The 20,569-nt window shown below is 41.2% G+C and overlaps 1 protein-coding gene across 1 annotated transcript in view; it reads right to left on the bottom strand.

Annotated features, from left to right (window-relative positions):
* Positions 1-262: 262 nt before the first annotated feature.
* Positions 263-20,569, bottom strand: part of DNAAF9 (dynein axonemal assembly factor 9) — a 65,574-nt gene continuing 45,267 nt past the window's right edge. Inside the window, exons 28-37 of the mRNA XM_005517950.3 lie at positions 18,995-19,120; positions 17,054-17,091; positions 12,479-12,614; positions 12,049-12,135; positions 10,486-10,592; positions 9,748-9,822; positions 9,398-9,600; positions 7,717-7,782; positions 7,287-7,380; positions 263-5,857 (exon numbers count right to left, since the gene is read on the bottom strand). Coding sequence (XP_005518007.2) covers positions 5,745-5,857; positions 7,287-7,380; positions 7,717-7,782; positions 9,398-9,600; positions 9,748-9,822; positions 10,486-10,592; positions 12,049-12,135; positions 12,479-12,614; positions 17,054-17,091; positions 18,995-19,120 — 1,045 coding nt within the window. The 3' untranslated portion in view covers positions 263-5,744. The remainder of the gene's footprint in view (positions 5,858-7,286; positions 7,381-7,716; positions 7,783-9,397; positions 9,601-9,747; positions 9,823-10,485; positions 10,593-12,048; positions 12,136-12,478; positions 12,615-17,053; positions 17,092-18,994; positions 19,121-20,569) is intronic.

Raw genomic sequence — 20,569 nt, 5'->3', positions numbered from 1 at the left:
CAGCTGCTGAAAAACAGCAGCACAAAGCAGATGAATCTTCTTCTGGTTTGAATTTTACCCAATTAAAAGCCCAAGCAAGAAGGTCTAAAAATAGCAGGGAAAAAAAAAAAACCACAAAACCTTAATTTTTTTTATATTTTACTTTGAATATAAACAACTCACCTTTCTGCCAGTTTAAAAATTTTAAATGAAAACCACTCAAAGTTTAAAAATTCCAGTTTAGGAACCTGTGAGCTTCTTAAAGGAGTCAAAGCCAGGCCAGTGGATGGATACTGTTTATTGGTTCTTTCCATCACATTTGAGTTACAGGTGTAAAAGTCACACAAACTGCAGGTATAAACATGTAAAACAATACAAAAATAAATGGAAAGGTAATTTTATATTTACTGAATCAAGTTGTGTAATAAATACGAGAGGCAAAAAGCTTCAATCACACCATTCAGCTGAACTGAAGTTACAGTAGTGTTTGTAAATAACACATTTTTAACTTAAGAGTTGCAAATATTAAAGCATTGAGAACTAGTATAAAAGTGAATTTTGGCACGTTGTAAAGTGAGAAGTGTTACGTCAGGATCTGGCTGTTGTGTAAAAATGAAGCGATTTCTCACGAGCTTTCTGAGGTACATTTTTAACAACCTAAGATTAGATCAACCTTGTGATTCTACCGACTCACAGTTCACAATTCACTATACTAGTCACAATTTTTTTCCCTTTTTAAGAATACAAAAGTATTCCAGAGCTTAAATCTGTGCAAATTCAGACAAGTTTCAATTAAAAAATAACAACAATTAAAAAAAAATCAACTTATTAGGGAACCCTCACAATGCAACTTAACTCCTCCCTGCAATCCGGTGTGTTAATTGCCAAAGTGTAAAACTGGATTAATCCCAAATTGCACAGCTTCAAATTCAAATACTCCCAGACTGCAGAGCAGCTCAAGTTGCAAAGGTTCCCCTGCTAAGTTTGTCACATTTGAATCCCTATAACTTCAGTAACTTCTGATCACACTCATTCTCGGTGAGGAGAAAGAAAAAAAAACACCACCACAAGCTGCTAACAAAGGTCAGCAAAGCGTGGAAACCCCTTGAGGACTCTTCAGCACTTCCCAAGCTCAGGAATGCCTGGACACAAATTTTTCCAAGTATTTAAAAAGAGAAAAGGAACGGTGTAATGGCACTTTTGCTGTATCCAAACATCAGTGGGTTAGAAATGGTGCTTTTTGTTGTTTTTATTTTAATTAGTAGCAAAAAAAAACCGTTCAAACCTCGATCCTTCGGAGTGGCTCCATCCTCACCTCGACTTCCAAGGATTGAGGACACCAAATCCCCTGGGCTTGGGGATTCCATACAGTACAAACAGCTCTGACCAGAGTACAAAAGTTACACTCTTCTAAAATAAAATAAAAATTTAAAAAAAATTCAAAAAGCGCTGCTGATCGTTAAGAATTGACTCCCAAAAAATCAGCAACTGCTCTTCAACAGCAGCAGCATCAGGCATTTACATATTTCAGTCCTCAAAGAGTTTTCTTTTAAACAGTTTAACCATTTGTGCTAATATTTGTCACTAGGTTAAATTTTTAAGTCCTTTCACCAAAACTGTTATTTTCCTTTAAAAAAAAAGGAGGGGGTGCAACCCCTGACATCCATTTATTTGGGGAATAAATGGTGTCATCTGCAAGGCACTACTACATTTAAAGGATACCATTGTCACAGTTTCACTATTTCGGTATTTTTATTATTTTTTATTTTATTTTTTTTCTCTTTGTTCTGGTTGAAAGTCACAGTTCAAAAATAAACGATAAAAATTGAGGTAATCAATTTCTTTCAATACCAAAATACATGAATTGAGCCAGTACCAGTCTGGTGAAAGGTCTTTGTAATACACAGCTATGACCATAGAGCACATGCAGCACAGGACAGGAGGGTTCTAGGCCTTTGTTCTGAGCTCTTCTGCTCCAGTTTTTAAGGAACAGCTCAATTTGCACACTCAAACCCCAATTATTTCTTTTTTTTGTTTGTTTTTTGTTCACAGGGCTTGGAATTCCAGCTGGATCAGCCCCATCCATATTGAATTGAGAGCTGCACAAATTGGAGTTCTTAAAAAGAGTTCAGCAGAGCAAAAAATCAGCTACAGCATCTTCATCTATTTTCAATCAATTGCACTTAAATCTACTCTGTATCCACTCACGAGTCGAGACAAAGCCTCCACCACGTGCCTGCTGTCCCAACCACTGGAATTTCTTCCCACATCACATCCCACTACTCTAAAAATATGGCTTTGCAGATGAGAGAACTGGGACAGCTGGGTTTACACTGAGTTAATTGGCAAAGCAATTCCAACTGGAGTCCAATTTCCTTAATGCCCCTTTTTTTTTTTTTTATTGCAGCGCTACCACCAGAATTTTGGGATTCCTAAAAATTCTGGGCTGCGAAATAATTTCATGCAACCGACTGGATTTAGTTGTAAACCCCTGGCAGCCCCCCAACCCCACTGCTAGCTACCTTTGCTCTACAGGCACTACAGGATATTAAGACTAAAATTTAGCCATGCATAGATAAAACTCACGAGCTTTATCAGGATGCTCCACACTTGTGATCCAGGGAATACCCCAGGAAAGCCTAAAAACACAAACTAATTGCTGGCTTTTACTGGCCTCTAACAGGATACAAGTAGTTTTTATATAAAGTCTCGTGGTGTGCAAAAAAAAAAAATAAAATAAAATATTAAAGTCTTCAATTCAGACAGCTTTTTAAATCTAGGAGGAAAGCAAGGAATGAAACCTTATCAGTATTTCTATCCCAGCCTGCAGCACCTGGAATTCCACCTCTGCACTGTGGATCACTCACAGGACAAGCACCCAGCTATGAAGACTAAAACCACCTAAAATGTGCTTCAGGTCACTGAAATTTCACTTATTTCATATTCCAAAGGTAAAAAATACATCTCTTTAGTTAAGCACAAACTCTAATTTAGCCCCAGGTTTGATGGCAGGGGTTAAATCTCATTTTCCTGACATGGGATGAGGCTGTACAGATACATTTGAAGTATTTTGTGTCCTGCAAGAGATTTTTCATTCCATTTCTTGCTGTATCACAAACATCTGTTCAGAAAGAAAAGCTGCAGTTGCAGTAAAAGATTGAGCTGTCCCTAAGGCAAAGGAATATGAAAATAAAAAATTCCTGCTGGGCTGTTCTCACCTAAATTCTGAACACATGCATGCTTATTCAAATAAACTCCAATAATTACCTGTAAGTAGCTGCTAAGGTACTTTATAATCCTTCAGTCACGGATTTATAAAGCCTTCTTTAAAATAAACTGAATTAAGTCAGGACAGGCTGCCAGCATTCCTGTTCTATCATTTAGGAACTATAAAAATTCTGTTACAAGTACTTAAAAGCTGATTTCTCACCAGCACAGTGAAATGTTATGGTGTGCAAACTCTTCTGGAAGCTCCACAGACAAGTTCCTGCCTTTTTCAAGTAACAGCCTTTGCTATTTTTTACCTTTGGAAATCACTCATCTTCATGAGAAGGAATTGTTCAGTTGAAGAACCTCCCCCTTGCCTTGCCTTGCTTAGTTTCTAAGACTGAAATAGGAATCCTCCAGGGATAACCTAAGCAAGGTGCACATTGCAGCCAGCCAGGAAATATTTTCCAGAATCCCAATGAGAGCACTGGGAAGAAATTAAGATTTCTCCACTGATTCCACCCTGAAATGTATAAATAGCTTTTCTTTAAAGTCAGAATTTCGAGTGCAGACTCAAAACTGTGCTGAGGTTTTGAGATGGGCTTTGCCCTGGCAAAGGTGGGGGTGGGAGTGTTCCCTCATTCCTTGCTCTGGGAACATCCTGACAGCTCAGGGATTAGGGATTTTTCTGAGTTGTTCCCACAATTTTCACTTTGGGAATGTCCTAGCTAGCTGTGGGACTAAGGACTCTGAGAAAACATTCCCCCATTTCTCACTCTGGCAATGCCCTGGCAGCTGTGGGATCAGGGATTCAATTCTGAGATTTTCCCCATTGTTCCCCCATTTCTCATTTTGGGAACATCCTAACAGCTCTGGGATTAGGGACGCTGAAAAAGTGTTCCCCCATTTCTCACTTTGGGAACACCTGACAGCTCTGGGATTAGGGACTCTTCTCAGTTCTTCCCACTGTTTCCACATTTTTTACTTTGGGAATGCCCCAGCAGCTCTGGGATTAGGGACTCACTTCTGAGTTCTCCCCATTGTTCCCCCATTTCTCGCTTTGGGAACATCCTGACAGCTCTGGGATTAGGGATTCGTCAGTTTTTCCCACTCTTCCCCCAACTGTTGCTTTGGGAACATCCTAACAACTGTGGGATTAGGTGCTCATCCGAGCTTTTCCCATTCCCTATTTCTTGCTTTGGGAATGCTCTGACAGCTCTGGGATTAAGGACTCAGAATTCTGAGTTGTTCCCACTGTTTCCACATTTTTTACCTTGGGAATGCCCTAGAAACGGTGAGATTAGGCACTCAATTCTGAGTTCTTTCCATTGTTCCCCCATTTCTCGCTTTGGGAACATCCTAACAGCTGCAGGTTCAGGCATTCTACATTTTTTAACCATTCTCCCATTTTCTGCTTTGGGAACACACCAACAGCTCTGGGATTAGGGACTCAATTCTGAATTTTTCCCATTGTTCCCCCGTTTCTCGCTTTAGGGACATCCCAGCAGCTGTGGGATTAGATTCTCACCTGAGCTGTTCCCTCTGTTCCCCCATTTCTCATTTTGGCAATACATCAACAACTGTGGGATCAGGGACTCTGAGAAAGCGTTCCCCCATTTCTCGCTTCGGGAACACACCAAGAGCTGTGGGATTAGGGACCCAATTCTGAGTTTTTCCCACTGTTCCCTCATTTCTCGCTTTGGGAACATCCTAACACAGCTGCAGACTCAGGGATTCTAAGTTTTTTACTCATTCCATTTCCTGCTTTGGGAACACACCAACAGCTCTGGGATCAGGAACTCTTCAGAGTTTTCCCCACTGTTCCCCCATTTCTCGCTTTGGGAACACACCAAGAGCTGTGGGATTAGGGACCCAATTCTGAGTTTTTCCCACTGTTCCCTCATTTCTCACTTTGGGAACATCCCAACAGCTGCTGCTTACGGACTCAGTTCTGAGCTTTTCATATTGTTCCCCCATTTCTCGCTTTGGGAACATCCCAGCAGCTGTGGGATTAGGGACTCTTCTAATTTTTTTTACTTATTCCCCCATTTTTTTGCTTCAGGAACACCCAAACAGTTCTGGGATTGGGGACTCTTCCAAGTCTGCTCCCCCATTTCTCGCTTTGGGAACACCCCAATCCCACATCCTGAATTCCCCCACTGCTCATCGATGCTCCCGTGCAACAATTTCCAAGGGACGCCCAAGGATTGTTTGATATCTGCACTATGGCCCAATTTCGCAATGACATTCTGACCTTTTTAGGAAATAAATCCAGTTTTGCTTCTTTTCTCCTTCTTCTTTTTCCCAAGTTTCCACCACAAGCCAGAGATTCCAGGTGATGCTTTGTACAGTCTGGAATTAAGGTGAAGTGGAAGCAAACCTGACAGTACAAACAGCTAAGCAGTTACCGTGTTAAATGCCAACCTTAGGGGAATGATCCCTTAGTTTGGGAAGGAGTGCTGAAAACAGACATTTCACTCAATTTCTTGTGAGCCAGAAGGACAAAACAGAATTTCTGGTTCCTGACACAAGGACAGAAACACCCGGGACCCACGTGCTTAAGTCTTCTGCTCAAAGAGGTCATGGTACTCCTGCTCCTCCAGCTCTCTGTTGTACTTCTCGATTTCCCTGTTGGCTTCTTCCAAGTAATCATTCATAAACTGGTCCATTACTGGTTGGGAAAGGTGAAGGAAGAACATTTGTACAAATGGAATTTAGTAGCAAAGAACATCTAGGTTTGAAGGAAGGGCCAGTTGTGAGACACTGAGTGAAAGCAGAAATTCAATATATTACTTTCTGGAAGTCTACAGTCAGAGCAACACAACACGGTGTTCCCAGGGAACAAAGGAGCTGCACAAGGGATGCTTCCCAGATAGGAGGAAGGATCTAAGGACAGCAAAACCAGGGTTAGATGGGGTGTTAGGAAGAAATTCTTCCCTGGGAGGGTGGTGAAGCCCTGGCACAGGTTGCCCAAAGAGGTTTTGGACTCCCCATCCCTGGAAGATGCTGGAACGAGATCAGCTTCGAAGTCCCTTCCAACCCAAACCATTCTGGGACTCTCTGAATACATTTTCAGTTGTTCTGCTTAAGTCTAAAAACCTGCCCAAAATTTAAATCCCCCAGATAGGGTTAACCAGGCCTGCAGCTTTTACTGCCAAACACCAAGGGGGAGGTGGAGTGAAGAATCCTGGAATGGTTTGGGTTGGAAGGAGCTTAAAGTCCACCTCATTCCATGCCCTGCCACGGGCAGGGACACCTTCCACTATCCCAGGGTGCTCCAAGCCCCATCCAATCTGGCCTTGAACACTTCAAGGGATGGAGCATCAATAATTTTCCAGTGAATACTGAAGTCCAGGTTTGCTGTTGGATTTTGTGCCCTGCAGACAGAAATCTGCTGATTTAAAATTTTAACCTTGTTCCACAGGGTACAGAAAATAACTCTGTTCTTACTCCAAATCACAGAACCCACCTGGATTTTTACCAAGTTTGGTGAAGTTACGGTGAAAAGTAAACTGGGAATATAAAACAAATTTGGAATTTGGTGACCAGAGACAAAAGCAATAGGAAGTTATGAGAAAATCACAGAATCACAAAGGCTGGAAAAGCCCTTTGAGATCATCAAGTCCAGTGGTTAAACCAGCACTGCCACGGCCACCACTGACCCATGTACCCAGGTGGTGACCAAGGACAACAGGAACACGCTGGAACCTTGGCCAGGAATGCCAGGGTAATACTAAGGACAAAAATATGATTGTTTTCACTTGAGTGTGCACACATAAAATTACATTCATTTGGAAGTTTTATCAGTCGTGCCCAGGCATTCAGTGCTATTACAGTGCTATTTGGTTTGAAAAATATTTCTTTGACAAGCTGTGGTCCATAAATTATTCCCTGTGTGAGCTCATGGGCAGTTTAGGGTTTGTTTTGTCGGTTCTATTCTGTTTCTGAGATCTTATCGCTCAGAAAAGGCTTTAACACTGAGCTTTAGCTGGCAAAGAACTGGTTCTTTACCATATTTGCTTTGGCACTTTATATTTCAGAGCTGCACAGTTCATAGCCTACCTAAAACTTTCCCCAAAACGCCCCATTTTAAAGGATACGTGGATGATAATCCATTTTGTCACCAAAAAAATTCACAAATTGAGTCCCATTGTAAAAATAACCAGCTGGAAGTGGATCCAAGTGGCGTTTCACCTGCAGTAGGAAAGAATTTAAATTAAACACCTGCAGGGACAGTCCTTACAAACTCCAGTAGATAAAAGAAAATGGAAGAGCCATTACAGCAACCAAAGATGGCAAATTTTACACCTTCTCCTACTTTCCAGAGTGAATTTGGAGCTCTGAGATCAGATTTATATCTCAAATGCCTCCAGGACAGCTCCAGTTTTACTCCAAGTACCTCCAAAAGTGCTGTAATAATTTAGTGCTCAGCACACTTCTTGTGGCAGGTGCTCTATCATCTATATATCATCTATATATTTAAGGGAAATCAGCCAAAAGAAGGGGCTGTAAATTATTGCTTTTACTCACGTGAATGTTTTTTATTTCCTGAAGGGTTAACATTCCTCTGGTTTTCAGGGCTTTCCTCTGAGGTTTCTGTATGAAGAATGAGATTCCAGTTATGTGACTACAGAGTGACAATGTGATATCACAGCTTAGTTAGTTAAAAAATTAATTAAAAAAAAAAAAACAAACCAGAAACAACCCAAACCACCAAACAGAAGCATGTATTTCAAAAATTCAATTCTAAAATTATTCAGTTCTATGAAGGCACACACAACTATGTTCTGAAAACAAAAGTAAAAATTCACTGATCTTACAAAAAACACTAAGAAATGAAAAATTCTTCAAGTATTTTAAACAAGACAATTTAAATGCAGCTTTACTGTAAGAAAGCTGGCACAGTAACAGAAAAACAACATAGTTTTGAGCCTGAGAAATTCTGTAATCCCTTTCTTTCCTGCAGCATGTGGTAACTCTTAGAGCTATCTGAAACCCTCAATTAGCCATGACTGTACAAAAAGTGTTTATGGCCTTGAATTGCTCAAAGAGGAAACACTTCACACTTGAGATAAGCATATAAGTTCCAAGTTTTCATAAAATTTAAGTGGTATTCCACAAAGAGCTTTCTTCCATGGCAAAGTATTTGTCTCCATATATTAGCCCTGTGATAAGTACAGAGCATGAGATAATCAGCACAGAAGACTGATTAATTTTAACACAACAGGGGAACAGGAGATGAGAACCTGAGCATCTCAGAAACCTCAGATATCTTAGAACCTTAGCAACTGCTCCAGCCACAGTCTGCAGGAAACACTTTTCCCTTCCTACACTAATTTTTGGAGAGAGACACTGTGCAAATCCTAATCCACACAGAAGTAACATGGAGTATTTTTAACTTAAAAATGTCCCAAAAAAATTTCTACTGGCACAGCTTGGCCAGAGGAGCTGTGGCTGCCCCATTCCTGAAGTGTCCAAGGCCAGGTTGGACACGGTTTTAAACAATCTGGGATAGTGGAAGGTGTCCCTGCCCATGGCAGGAGGGTGGAACTGGATGGGATTTAAGGTCCCTTCCAACCCAAACCATTCCAGGATTTTATGGATCTGGGATTCTATGGATCTGGGATTCTATCAATCAGCTGTGGCAGTCCCTCTGTGCAAACTGTGCCTTCTGAGCTTCCTACAACAGCCACATTCCCTGTTCCCTACTCCTTATTGCATGGATGCATCAGCCACGCAGAAATACACTTGACTAATTAAGGATGACAAAATGAACAGGACTCTACCCTCCATTTCAGTGGATTACTTCCAAGGAGGTTTAATTTAGTGAATCAAAACAAATTTTCAGCTTTGCCAGCATTCAGGTACTTGAAGATTTATTTCATAGCACACTTCAGCCCTTGGCAATCACAGCTCAGCTAAATCATCCTGTGTTTATCCTGGACATAATCCATTTGCTCAAGCATTCAAGAGCAGATCAATCCATGAATAAGCTGTAGCAAGCACTAAAACAATACAGAGATTACAACACACATTTGTAAACTCTTAGTCCCCTTCCTGAAATCGATTTGCACCCTAGAATGTCAATACTTTGGTAGAAGGAAAAAAGAGATTAATTAAGAAACCCAAATGTTTCACAGAGACACTCGGATTTTTCCTTTGGCTGTTAAGAAATGGCAAGCACTGAACAAAAGGAAGCCTGTCCACAAACCTGTTTTGCAGTTTCTCTGAGCCAATCTTTGATATCCTCTTCCTTCAGGGAGCAGCCAATGAACACAAGGAAATATTCCTGTTGACTGCTGCAGTCTCTGGCATCACTTCTGGAATCGGGAGGAGCTGGCCCCTCCGGAACAGGCACCAGGCTTAGGGAATTTGCTGCTGTGTTGTGACAGACTTCAATGACTTTATCAGCATCTAACAAGGAGAAGACAGAAGGAAGGGCCTGATAATTGCTAATCTAATCTAACATCAACACTGGTGCAGACAGAGCCCAGAAATACTTTTTTAAATACCCATAACTTACAGTGTGATCACAACACCTCAGGAGTAATTTGCCCTTACCTGAAAACTTCACTTTGCCCATGATGTGATAAATGTTCCCAGAAAAAGGACTTGGCTTGAGCAACGACTTAATTGCTGTTTGAAACAGAAAGCAAACAGATTATCTCAACTTATTTTTCTTCTCCTTGGTGGAGCTTCTGGTAAAACATGTGCAACTGATCTCTAATCCACATCCCAGTGCTTCCAAAGGAAAAGCTGACATGTCCCTTGGAGTCCCACTATGCAACATTTATTTTCTCATTCTTTGCCGTGGAGTTTGGAAAATAAGATGTGTTTGGCAGAAGGAACTCTCACAGTGTGTGTGGGAGGTAAAATCCTCCTCTTTAACACTACTGGGCTATAGAGAGAAGGAGAAGCTTGATAATGTATCTACTCTAGAGATAAGCCTGTTTTCTAGTAGCTACAAATAATTATTTAGCATAAAAAGTAGAAGCTGATGGTCACTTATAAAACTGTATTTCAACACCACCAAATACAATGAAACATAAAATAAAAAGCAAAGATAGGAAGTTGTCTCAGTCCTAGAAATCAAAAATTCAATTATGATTTTCATCTGAACAAAAATCATGGGACAGTTTTCCAGAGCAGACACTAAGGAACAGAATTTACTGTACTTTTCAGAAGGAAAGCTGAGTTTTCAATTAAAAGCAAGAACTGCGTTACATCAGTGCCTTCCTTCCCCTCTATCCCCCAGCATCCCCAACTTGGATTTCAGTCAAGTCAGGCAAAGTTCAGTACCTTTGCATTTGGTCACAAATCGTGTTTTCTCCAGAGGGCGACTGAACCACACGCAGATCTGAACCATGGGAGGGAACACGGGCCCAGCCCCGTATGTGCCATCGTACCTGGAGACAGAAACAAACACCTTCAACAGACAGAAATCACAGGAGTTTCTGCTTCTCATCCAACAAAGAATGCCTGTTCTTGCACCACAGATGAGCCTTGCTCAGAGGAAGGAAAATACGGAGCTTTCTTCTCTCCATAAAATGTGCTCCAAACAGCATTAGCTTGGTCAAAGCACCCAGGACTCTTTTCCATAAAGTCATGAAATGGTTTGAGTCACAATGGACCTTAAAAATCATCTCATTCCCACCCTTGCCATGGGCAGGGAGAACTTCCACTAGCCCAGGGTGCTCCAAGTCCTGTCCAAACCTGGCCTTGGACACTACCAGGGATCCAGGGGCAGCCACAGCTTCTCTGGGCACCCTGTGCCAGGGCCTCACCATCCTCACAGGGAAGAATTTTCCCTAATATCTAATCTAAATCACTCTTCTTTGAGCTTAAAAATCTTCTCTCCCTTGTCCTGTCACCATCTACCCGTGTAAAAACTCATTCTACTCCTTTTTTATGAGCCCTCTTTAGGTACTGCAAGGCTGCAGTAAGATCTCCCTGGATGCTTTTGATACTCTTCCAGCTGCTCTTTCTCTTCCACGCTACCCAGATCCAATTCTTGCATACTGTCATCAAATAGATTAACAGCTGTCCAAAAGTTTGAAATACTTTCTTTTCCTGCTCTCTCTCTGGCTCCATGCAATCCACAAGCAGCTCTGATGATATTAATTCAATATCCTCATCCCAAGCCTTGTGCTTGTTCACTCCAGTAGCTTTACTTGGCTACTTGCATCCAATTCAGAACCAAATTTATTAATAAAGAGATGCAGAGGGCTGCAAGGTATGATAAATAAATGATGTCTGCAGCACAGAGCCCGGTCAGCCAAGAGTTATGACAGCTGACAGCTGCAGATTTCTGCCAAAAAGGTGCAGCACAGATAATTGCAACAAGATGTGTGAAGAGCCCTGAGCCAGGAGAAATCTCCCTCGGTGTTCAGTGGGAAGTTTGGTGCCACGTGGGTTTGTGCCTCAGCTGTGCCAAGGCTGTCACTGAGGTTCCTGGGTTTTGTGAATAATTGTTCTGCTAATGGCCAGACTGACAGAGCAAGTTCATTCCAGTAATGCTGAATAGCTGTCAGGATGAAATTACTCCCGTCATTATTGACCTCACCCATCCCAATCCTTCCCAGTTTATTCCCACAGGGTTCTTGCCTATTCTTCTGGAAAGCAACAGTAATCTTGCCATTGATTTAAATGGTATCCAGAAAGGAGCTTTTTCCCCCCTAACAGGGCAGCAATCTTGTATCCACTAAGAATAATCATCAGCTCTCTTAAAAATGATTTACAAAGCTGCTGCCTGTTCCAAATGAGTAGTCTTGGGAAAAAAAATATAAATGAAGTTAGTGAAACATTTTAATCTTCAAGTTAATTAGAAAAATAGTTTGAATACTTCTCAGTCTAGATACTTGCCAGCCAGGGTACATTAAATATCGAGCTCTCATCATCTGAGGATTTGAAAAACTGCTTTCTGAGAGAATTAATTCAATATCCTCGTTCCTGTAAAGAGATAAAAATGAAGATTTTTAATTTTCTAAGTTAAATAAAATGGCCACTATCTACTTACATAAAACAATGTGCTAGTGACAGTAAAATTAAGAGCACTTTTCCTTTAGTATGGCAGTAACAGTAACATAAATCACACTCTGCAAACAAAACACATTTCCTAATCCCTGTATTTATATGCCCATAAATGTAAAGGGAAAATCCCTTTTTCACAAGAAGCAATTAAGAAAAATCTGCATTTCCTTCCTATAAATCACCCGAGTAAAAACAAGAGAACAGAAGTTTCTGAGTGCTCGTGGCCCATGTGCCAAAAGCGATAAATCCTGATTAACGTTACCTTGTTACAATTCCATTTTCTGCCAGGATGAAGGAAACTCCAGGATTTGCTGCTCGGATCAGGCTCTGCAGCTGCACGAGGAGTGGGTGCCTCTGCTCTGTGGCATGACTTGTGAAAACCACGTTACTCACCAGTCCTGTGGAAGGAAATCAGGGGATAATTTACACAGCTCAGGCATGTAAACAGTGACTAATAAACCATTCAGTGATATTCCAACCATTCTTCTCTTATTTTCCTTCCCTCTCACTACCTTCTTTCATTAAAGACAAAAAGAAAATCCACTACAACAAAAAAATCAAGCAGAGAGTCTTTCATCTAACAGAATCAATTTAGACTCAATCCACAGTATCAATTAATTTAAATAACAAATCCATACAAGAATCAATTTGAGCAGGACTAGTTTAAAAGAACAAAAAATAGAACACTAAGGTGTAAAGTCTCTTGGTGAATTCAATGTGCAGTAAGAGACTAAACAGCTAAAAATCAATATTCTGGACACTCAGTTGCCACGTCCAAAAACAAGAGAAGGATTCAGGGTTATTTTTTATCTTTAAAGACCCCAAAAGTGTATTCAGATAGCAAGACTGAACCCATGAGGCATCAAAAAGACAATAGAAAACTGTCCAGTTAATTTCAGTTATAGGATCCCTGCTTTCCAATCATACATGATTTGAGTTTCAGCACAGTTCCTCAAAGAAATTGCAGTGTCAACACTTGGTGACTCCCTAGGATGTCTGAATTGTCCTGAATGAGTGAGGCATGGAGAGGAAATAGAAAGGAAACGGCCTCAAGTTGTGCCAAGGGAGGTTTGGATGAGATATTAGGAAATATTTCTTCATGGGAAGGGTTGTAAAGCCCTGGCACAGCTGCCCAGGGCAGTGGTGGAGTTCCCATCCCTGGAAGTGTTCAAAGAACACGTGGATGTGGCTTTTGACACAGGGTAAGGGGGAACTGGGCAGTGGTGCTGGGTTGATGACTGGATTTGGTGATCTTAGAGGTCTTTTCCAACCTAAACAATTCTGTAATTTTACAATAAATGTTATTTCTCTGCTCAAGATGTGCAGCCTTGTTCTGACTCTTTCCTGTGGCTACAAGTGGAGTGGAAGGAAGAACAGAAAATCTCCAATATCCACGAACAACTGAGCCAGGATGTGTTTCCTCTGCCTCCAACTATTTAAAGCAAAGATATAACAACTGATCACACCTGATCTGCTGCCTGAAGTAGTTCCTGGTCTTTACACAAATCTTAAATCACATTAGTCCATGCAAATCCAGGCTGCTTCACACACAAATTCCCACACCTAATATTTCTGGAGCATTTCCATTACACCACACACTCCCAGTCACTGCTCTTTGCATCACTGACCCTTCCAAGCCAGAACTTTATTTGCAGCACAAATAAATCTCCATCATTTGATGGAGGGTTTTTAACCTTGCACAGAAGTTTCCACCTCAATTTCAGGAACTTCCCTGTTTTCTACAATTCACACTTGCTCTTGGGAGAGGGGAGAAAAGGAAGGAGAACAAGCAAGCACCCTTTGAAATTTAAGCCACTGCAGGCTTGAAATTATATCAAGTTTGGGGATATTAATCATGAAATTAGGATAAAAATATGAATAAGATAATCATGCCATGAATAAGATAATAATTCCACCCCTGGAATATTCCAGGACAGGCTGGGTGGGGCTTGGAGCAGCCTGAGATAGTGGAAGGTGTCCCTGCCCATGGCAGAGGGTTGGAACGAGAAGAGATTTGAGTTTCCTTCCAACCCAAACCATTCTGGGATTCCTGAATCACCCACCACCACCCTGTGGTTGTGCTACCACTGAGCCCATGTGAAAACTGACAGTACTGTGCCTTGGAGAGGATCCATAAATGTCAAGGATTAAGCTGGAAAAGCTCAAAGTCAAAAAAAGTTTTAGGGAAAATCCAATCTAGCAGATCACACACCTCTGCACCTCATCTCCTTCTCACCACCCCTGCTCCTTCTCCATCAATCTCTGCTTCCTGCGTGCCTGGCCCAGGGCACTCCTGGTCATTCCTAACTGGAAACTCCCACACAACCCTGGAAGCAGGAGAAGCCTGCTCAGAGCCCAGGAACCTGCGAGCTCTGGCTCTGCTCACACCCAGCTATAAATCCTGGAGGTGTCAGGGTCACAGGCACCCGTTCATGACCCCAGACTGATGGACAGGGAGTGTGATCCAACAAAAAAACAACTTGCTGAGAACTGGAAGGTGCCTCTACAGCTTCAGTAATGAACAAATTCAACCTTTTCTATTTAAACTGCCACTGCCATCTCTGTTTCTAAGAGATGCATTTTGAAGACCACCCAGTTTTGTTTAAATCTTTATTTATACACTCGTCTAAAGAAAAGAACCCTTGCAGCCTGAGGAATAACATGTTCAATGGAAGCAGGAAAGGAACAGGAGGGATGGATTAAAAATACATATGCTGTATGAAAATAATGGCTCCTCTTTGCTCCAAAACTTACAATGGGAATATTTAACAATGGTGACGTCTTAATTTGTGTTCTATATGAAATTGTTTCACAAGGGATGTTTCTAAGGGTGCCCTTAGACTAGGAAGGTATCATCTTACAGCTTCTGTGCAAGAAAGCAAGCAAGGAAAGAAAGACAAAAGAAAGAGACAAAAGGGAATTACAGCACACAGATGGTGGCAGGAAATTTTGGGTAAGTTTAAACAAGTATGCACAGGATACTCATGTTGGTCACTCTGCTCAAGGCTTTCTCAGTTCTCCCAGTCCCTGCCTCTGTCAGTCTTGGGGCTCTCCAAACAGCAATTTTGGAAAATGTCACATTGATAATGTGCCCAGTTACCCCTGTGACAAAGAGAAAGGCAGCAAAAGGCAAACCCAACTCACTCCCCAAATTGGGAAGATAGTTCTGAGGAGAAGGTACCAAGCCCAAGTGTAATTAATTCCTACTTGCCTGTTGGCTTTTCTTACACCCACAATGTTCTGTTTTCACATCTGTACAATGTCCAGTAGAACAAGGTCCATGGAAGTGTCCAAGGCCAGGCTGGATGAGGCTTGGAGCACCCTGGGATAGTGGAAGGTGTCCCTGCCCATAGCAGGGGGTGGCACTAAATGGTCTTTAAGGTCCCTGCCAACCCAAACCAGTCTGTGATTCTATGAATTATGCAGATGTGAATTCTCTGCTACACACATGACACAACTCTGCATCTGTCTGGAAAGTTTAAGTGTGCCACATCTCACTTCAAAGCAGATGTTTCCTCCTGAACCTTTTAAACAAAAACTGCCCCTATTTATGTGAAAAATTTCTTTAAACGAAGGGATCTCTCGGCCATCTGATGTCACATTCTGTATCAGAGAACTGGATGACAACACTTTGCAACGTGCAGAAATTATTCCCTGCACAAGAACATTCCTCTAACCTCCTGTATTGGTGATTCCTACAGTATTTTGACTGTAAGAAAATCAGCTACTCTTGTCCTGGGCATTTTTCAGTCTCTCCTTCAACAATGATCAATTCTCACCCTATCAGGCCTGTAAAAATTTACTTTAAGAAAAACAAAGCTTTGAGCATTTATTTATTCTTTCGTAAAACAAAAAGGCATTTTTGCACCTTTAATTTATCTTTATTTATTAATAATTCTTTATATTCCTAACATTTTCCTGGTCTCTTCAAATTTACCAGTGGCTGTACACATGGCAGTTTCCCCATCTGGAGCACCAACATTTTTCTCCACAGGAAATACTGATTTATATAACAGCACCTACTTTCTGACCAGCCTATTCACAACTTCATTCTTTTGGATTCTCTTCACACATGAAGAAGAGGTGGCACCACTCTGTCAGCCAAGCAGAGCAATCTGAGTTTAAGCAGCCACAAGAGGAGCACAGCATCCTACTCTGATTTCCCTACAACTGCACTTAAATATGAAGACAAAATAAATCCAACTTGGCCTTGATCACTTGCAGGGATGGGGCAGGGATTTGAGGGCAGGTGAGGAAGGATCATATCCCATTTATGCCAACATCAGCTCTAATTCCCAAGCCTGACAAGGAGGACAATGCAGCCAGTGATTCGTTTTGGGATATAAAATTGAACACACAGGTAAGGACCAGCCCTGCAGCTCAGCTGCTTTGCTGCACTGTGAGATGAGCCCTGCAAGGACCCTCCAGGCCACACCAAGAGGAGGATTTGGGGTCACCCCTCATTTTTCCCTTTCTAATAGAGCAGAAATGAAAGGAAAGCTATTTCCTCACACAACCCCAAAGGAGGGTGGAACTCCAATCCAATTAATTTCACTCCCAGTTACAGCAGTTGAAGGTGAGAAGTTTAATTCATGATTTTTGGGAAACCCATCCTGCAGACGAGGACTTCAAAATGGATCAAGCTCCAGAATTTTTTTCATTTTCTGCCTATGATGTTTGATGTAGGCAGAGATTGTCTGTTCTTACCTCCAAGAGTTTATCATGACCCTTTAGCTACGTGTATTAATAGCACAAAATAATAAATACAGGTATTTATTTGGCCACATGGCTCAGTTATTGTTCTGTAGAGCTCAAAGTCAGGAAAAGTGACACATACCTTGTGAACACTGGTCCAAGAACTTGGGGAAAAGAAGCCTAAAAAACCAAAAAGTTCACGTATCAAGAATTGATATTATTATTATTTAAGTAAAACATTTACATTCACTTGGATGCTGACAGAGTCTCATGAACCAAACCATTTTCATGCTTCTTTTCCTCAATCCATATAACTGCAACATCCTCACAGGTTATGCCTTTCAGGATTTTTCCCAAAAAAAATCAGTTTTGTAGACAGTTTTAATTCTCCAACAGATGTAAGAGCTAATTCCCACCATGCAATTTATTCTGTATTCTAAGGAGTTAGAAATGCTTCAATGTTACTTTAATTCTTATTTAAACAATAGGAATTTAAAGTTTGCCCTAAAGAATTTTGTCTTTCAAAGAGTGGGAACTTTCCATATAAAGACTGGATGTACAGAATGCCAATTTCTGCTGCTGTGTCAGACAAATGACAATTATTTTCAGGACCTTTATCATGGACACAAAACCTCAAGAGAGTATTTTACCTGTTCCCTTCAACTCCCTCTCCCCTGCCTTGGTCTGCTAATTCAGAATGGGGAAAAGCTTCATCCCATGCTCATGGAAGAGCTGGATTTCTACAGTGCTGAACTCTGAGGCAGGAAATGGGTTTGATTTTCCTGAGTGCAAGTTTCAAGCCAGACATGAAATCCACTCTTCTCCATTCCCACAGCGAAATCACCAAAGCTTCCCATTGGCACTGTGTGGCTACTTGGTAAATTCTTATCAGAATAAACTCCAAAGCAAAACAAAAATAATCTACAGCACAGGCTGAGCCTCTTCCTTCAATTGCTTCTGCATTTCAGGAGACAAACAGTGTTAAAGGATTCAGGCTGCTGCTGCTATAACACTACGCAGTACCGTGACTAGAAACACGTTAGTAAGTTAAAAATAAAACAGAAATGGAACTTGTCTTTCCTATAATTATGGAAAGAACAAGTTTTAAACAGCACTCCAGCATCAATTCACCAATATTTTATGTAGTCTTTATTTGGTATCTTTGTCACAGAGACAAGAAGAAGCAGCAAGGTAAGGTCTATTTAATGACTACTGCAAAGCACAAGCAGCACGTTGGTTAGTGTTTAAGACCAGCCAGGAAATGTCAGGAATGCACTTTTAGAAACTGCTTGGGCAGTTCACCTCTAAGCTGTGAGGCACAGTTTGATCACAAACAGAAGCAGTGCTACCAACTCCAAAAACTCTAACTGCTGGAACTTACTTTTATCAAATCAGCTGCAAGGCATAATTAAAAAATTGGAGTGTTACAATTTTACAGATAGGTCTGAGAAATTATTTCCATGTTTGTTGAAGTCTGGAGCACACACATTTACTACGAAACCACACTATTTCAAAAGGTCAGTGACTTGGCTCTGTGACCATTTCCTCCCCACCCTGACTCTGCAGTAACCCAGGATATCAGATTTTAACACTTGCAATGCTTTGGCTTCCGTGCTTTGTCATTCTCTTCCCCATTTAAGGGGTTGTTTCCCTTAAATTCTATATTTTAAATCTGCAAAGTCTTTTTAAACATCCAAAAGTACTGGCAGAATCAATAACCCAAACTGAGATGCACGTCTCCTTTTCTAGTCTGACTTGCAAAAAGATGGCAAAAAAGAGAATTATTCAGAGCACAACTGACTGTCCAAATGTTACAAATCAGAGGATTTGCATTTAAACAATCTTTGTTTATTCTTCTGGGAGCTAAACTTTTATTGATATTCTATATAATTATATATCCAGTGGAAACCAAGTGCCATCCTGATAAACCAAACAGCACTTCCAAGTTCCTCCAAGATGGATTATTAAGCAGTTTTATGGGATTTAAGTCAGTTCAGTGGCTTTTAACCATCATAAATCACTAATTATTATAAAAGTGATACCAAAAATAGAAATATCTGTTCTTAAATATTTCAAAGCACACCTGTGTTCCATGTAGCAGCTCAGGGGCTCCACACAGGTGTTGACTGCTCCAATGATGAAGGAAGATTTCACATCTGGGTCAGGGTGAGTTTGCAGAGCTTGCACAACATCAATAACATCAGTGTACCTGCAAGAAACCAAAATGAAAAATGGGTTCAGAGAACCGTAACACCACAGTTCCCCAGTCAGGAAGAAATCAATGGCTCGGAGGAAAACAAGATTTCTAAAACTGCCACCAAAAGAGATGGAAAGCAGATCAGAACTTGGCAAATCCAGACAACTCCAGCAAATCCAGACAATCTGATTGTAAGTTGCATTAAAAATAAATTATTAGCAACTCCAGAGAAAAACAGTGTAAACTTTGCACTGAACAAGTGAAAAGTCCAGCTTGCAGGAAGCACAAAAAACACAATCTAACACAAACATTTTATGCCTAATGCCAAGCATATTAAGCCAATTTGAGTAAGAAAAGCAGTAACATAACAGCATCTCTCACTTATCAGCATCCCAATTTAAATATGTTTCTGTCATTAATGCATCCATTTTTTATCAGGACTTCAACCACTGCTATATTTTATCTCTGTATGACAACAAGGTGAACCCAAGTTTTAATTTCAGGTATTTATTTCTCAGCCAGTTACAAACTTTTCTCTACTGTCAAGTTATCAACTGAATAGGATATTTAGAGAACTCTAGCTACTCTAAAGCTGTTTATACCAAATCCATCTATCCAGAGAGAATGGAAGACTTCCAATTGTTGCTGAAGCCAGTGCTGCTACCAGAGTATCAGCTATTTTGCCCATCACTGGACTTTACACCATCTCTACTAATTACACAAAAAAATAAATCAATCTGGCTCCAACATGGAAAAAAAAATGTTTTTAGCACTATCAGAATGGACCCCAATGAAGAAAGTGCTGAGCTCCACTTGTATATCCTCAGTGTAAAGGATAAACTGGAAATCATTGCAGCCAGGTCAGGGTAGTGCCTCCCTCACACTGGTTTATGTCACTTTCTAATGACTCAGAAGATGATCCTCGTTCTCAAACGCTACACTGGAGATGGAAATGTCAACCAGAGGTGGCTCAGTCTTCACCTTTATCCCACAATGCCAAGGAAAATGGCATTTATCCAAAACACATTACTAACTCTTCCTCTGCTATCACCTGCTCAATCAGACAACAGGTTCTGACAGGCTGATTTCTGCTGGCAGCTCTGCAGTCAGAATCACACAACACTTTGGGTTGCAAGGGACCTTTAAAGGTCATCTTAGTTCAACCCCCTGCAACAACCAGGGACATCTTCCACTATCCCAGGTTGCTCCCATCTGGCCTTGGACACTTCCAGGGATCCAGGGGCCTCCCCACCCTCACAGCCAGGGATTCCTTCCCAATATCCCAACCAAATCTTCCCTTTTTCAATTTGAAGCCATTCCCTACGTCCTGTCCCTCCATCCCTTTGTCTCAAGTCCCTCTCCAGCTCTCCTGGAGCCCCTTTTTGCCCTGGAAGGCACTCCCTGGAGCCTTCTCTTCTCCAAGTGAGCACCCCCAGCACTCCCAGCCTGGCTCCAGCCCTT

The sequence above is a fragment of the Pseudopodoces humilis genome, chromosome 6 (assembly GCF_049639895.1).
Source record: "Pseudopodoces humilis isolate 2021_Gansu_Grassland_sample_001 chromosome 6, ASM4963989v1, whole genome shotgun sequence".
Taxonomy (NCBI): Eukaryota; Metazoa; Chordata; class Aves; order Passeriformes; family Paridae; genus Pseudopodoces; species Pseudopodoces humilis.
The sequence above is the reverse complement of the archived record's forward strand: the minus strand, read 5'-3'. Positions and strand labels throughout refer to the sequence as shown.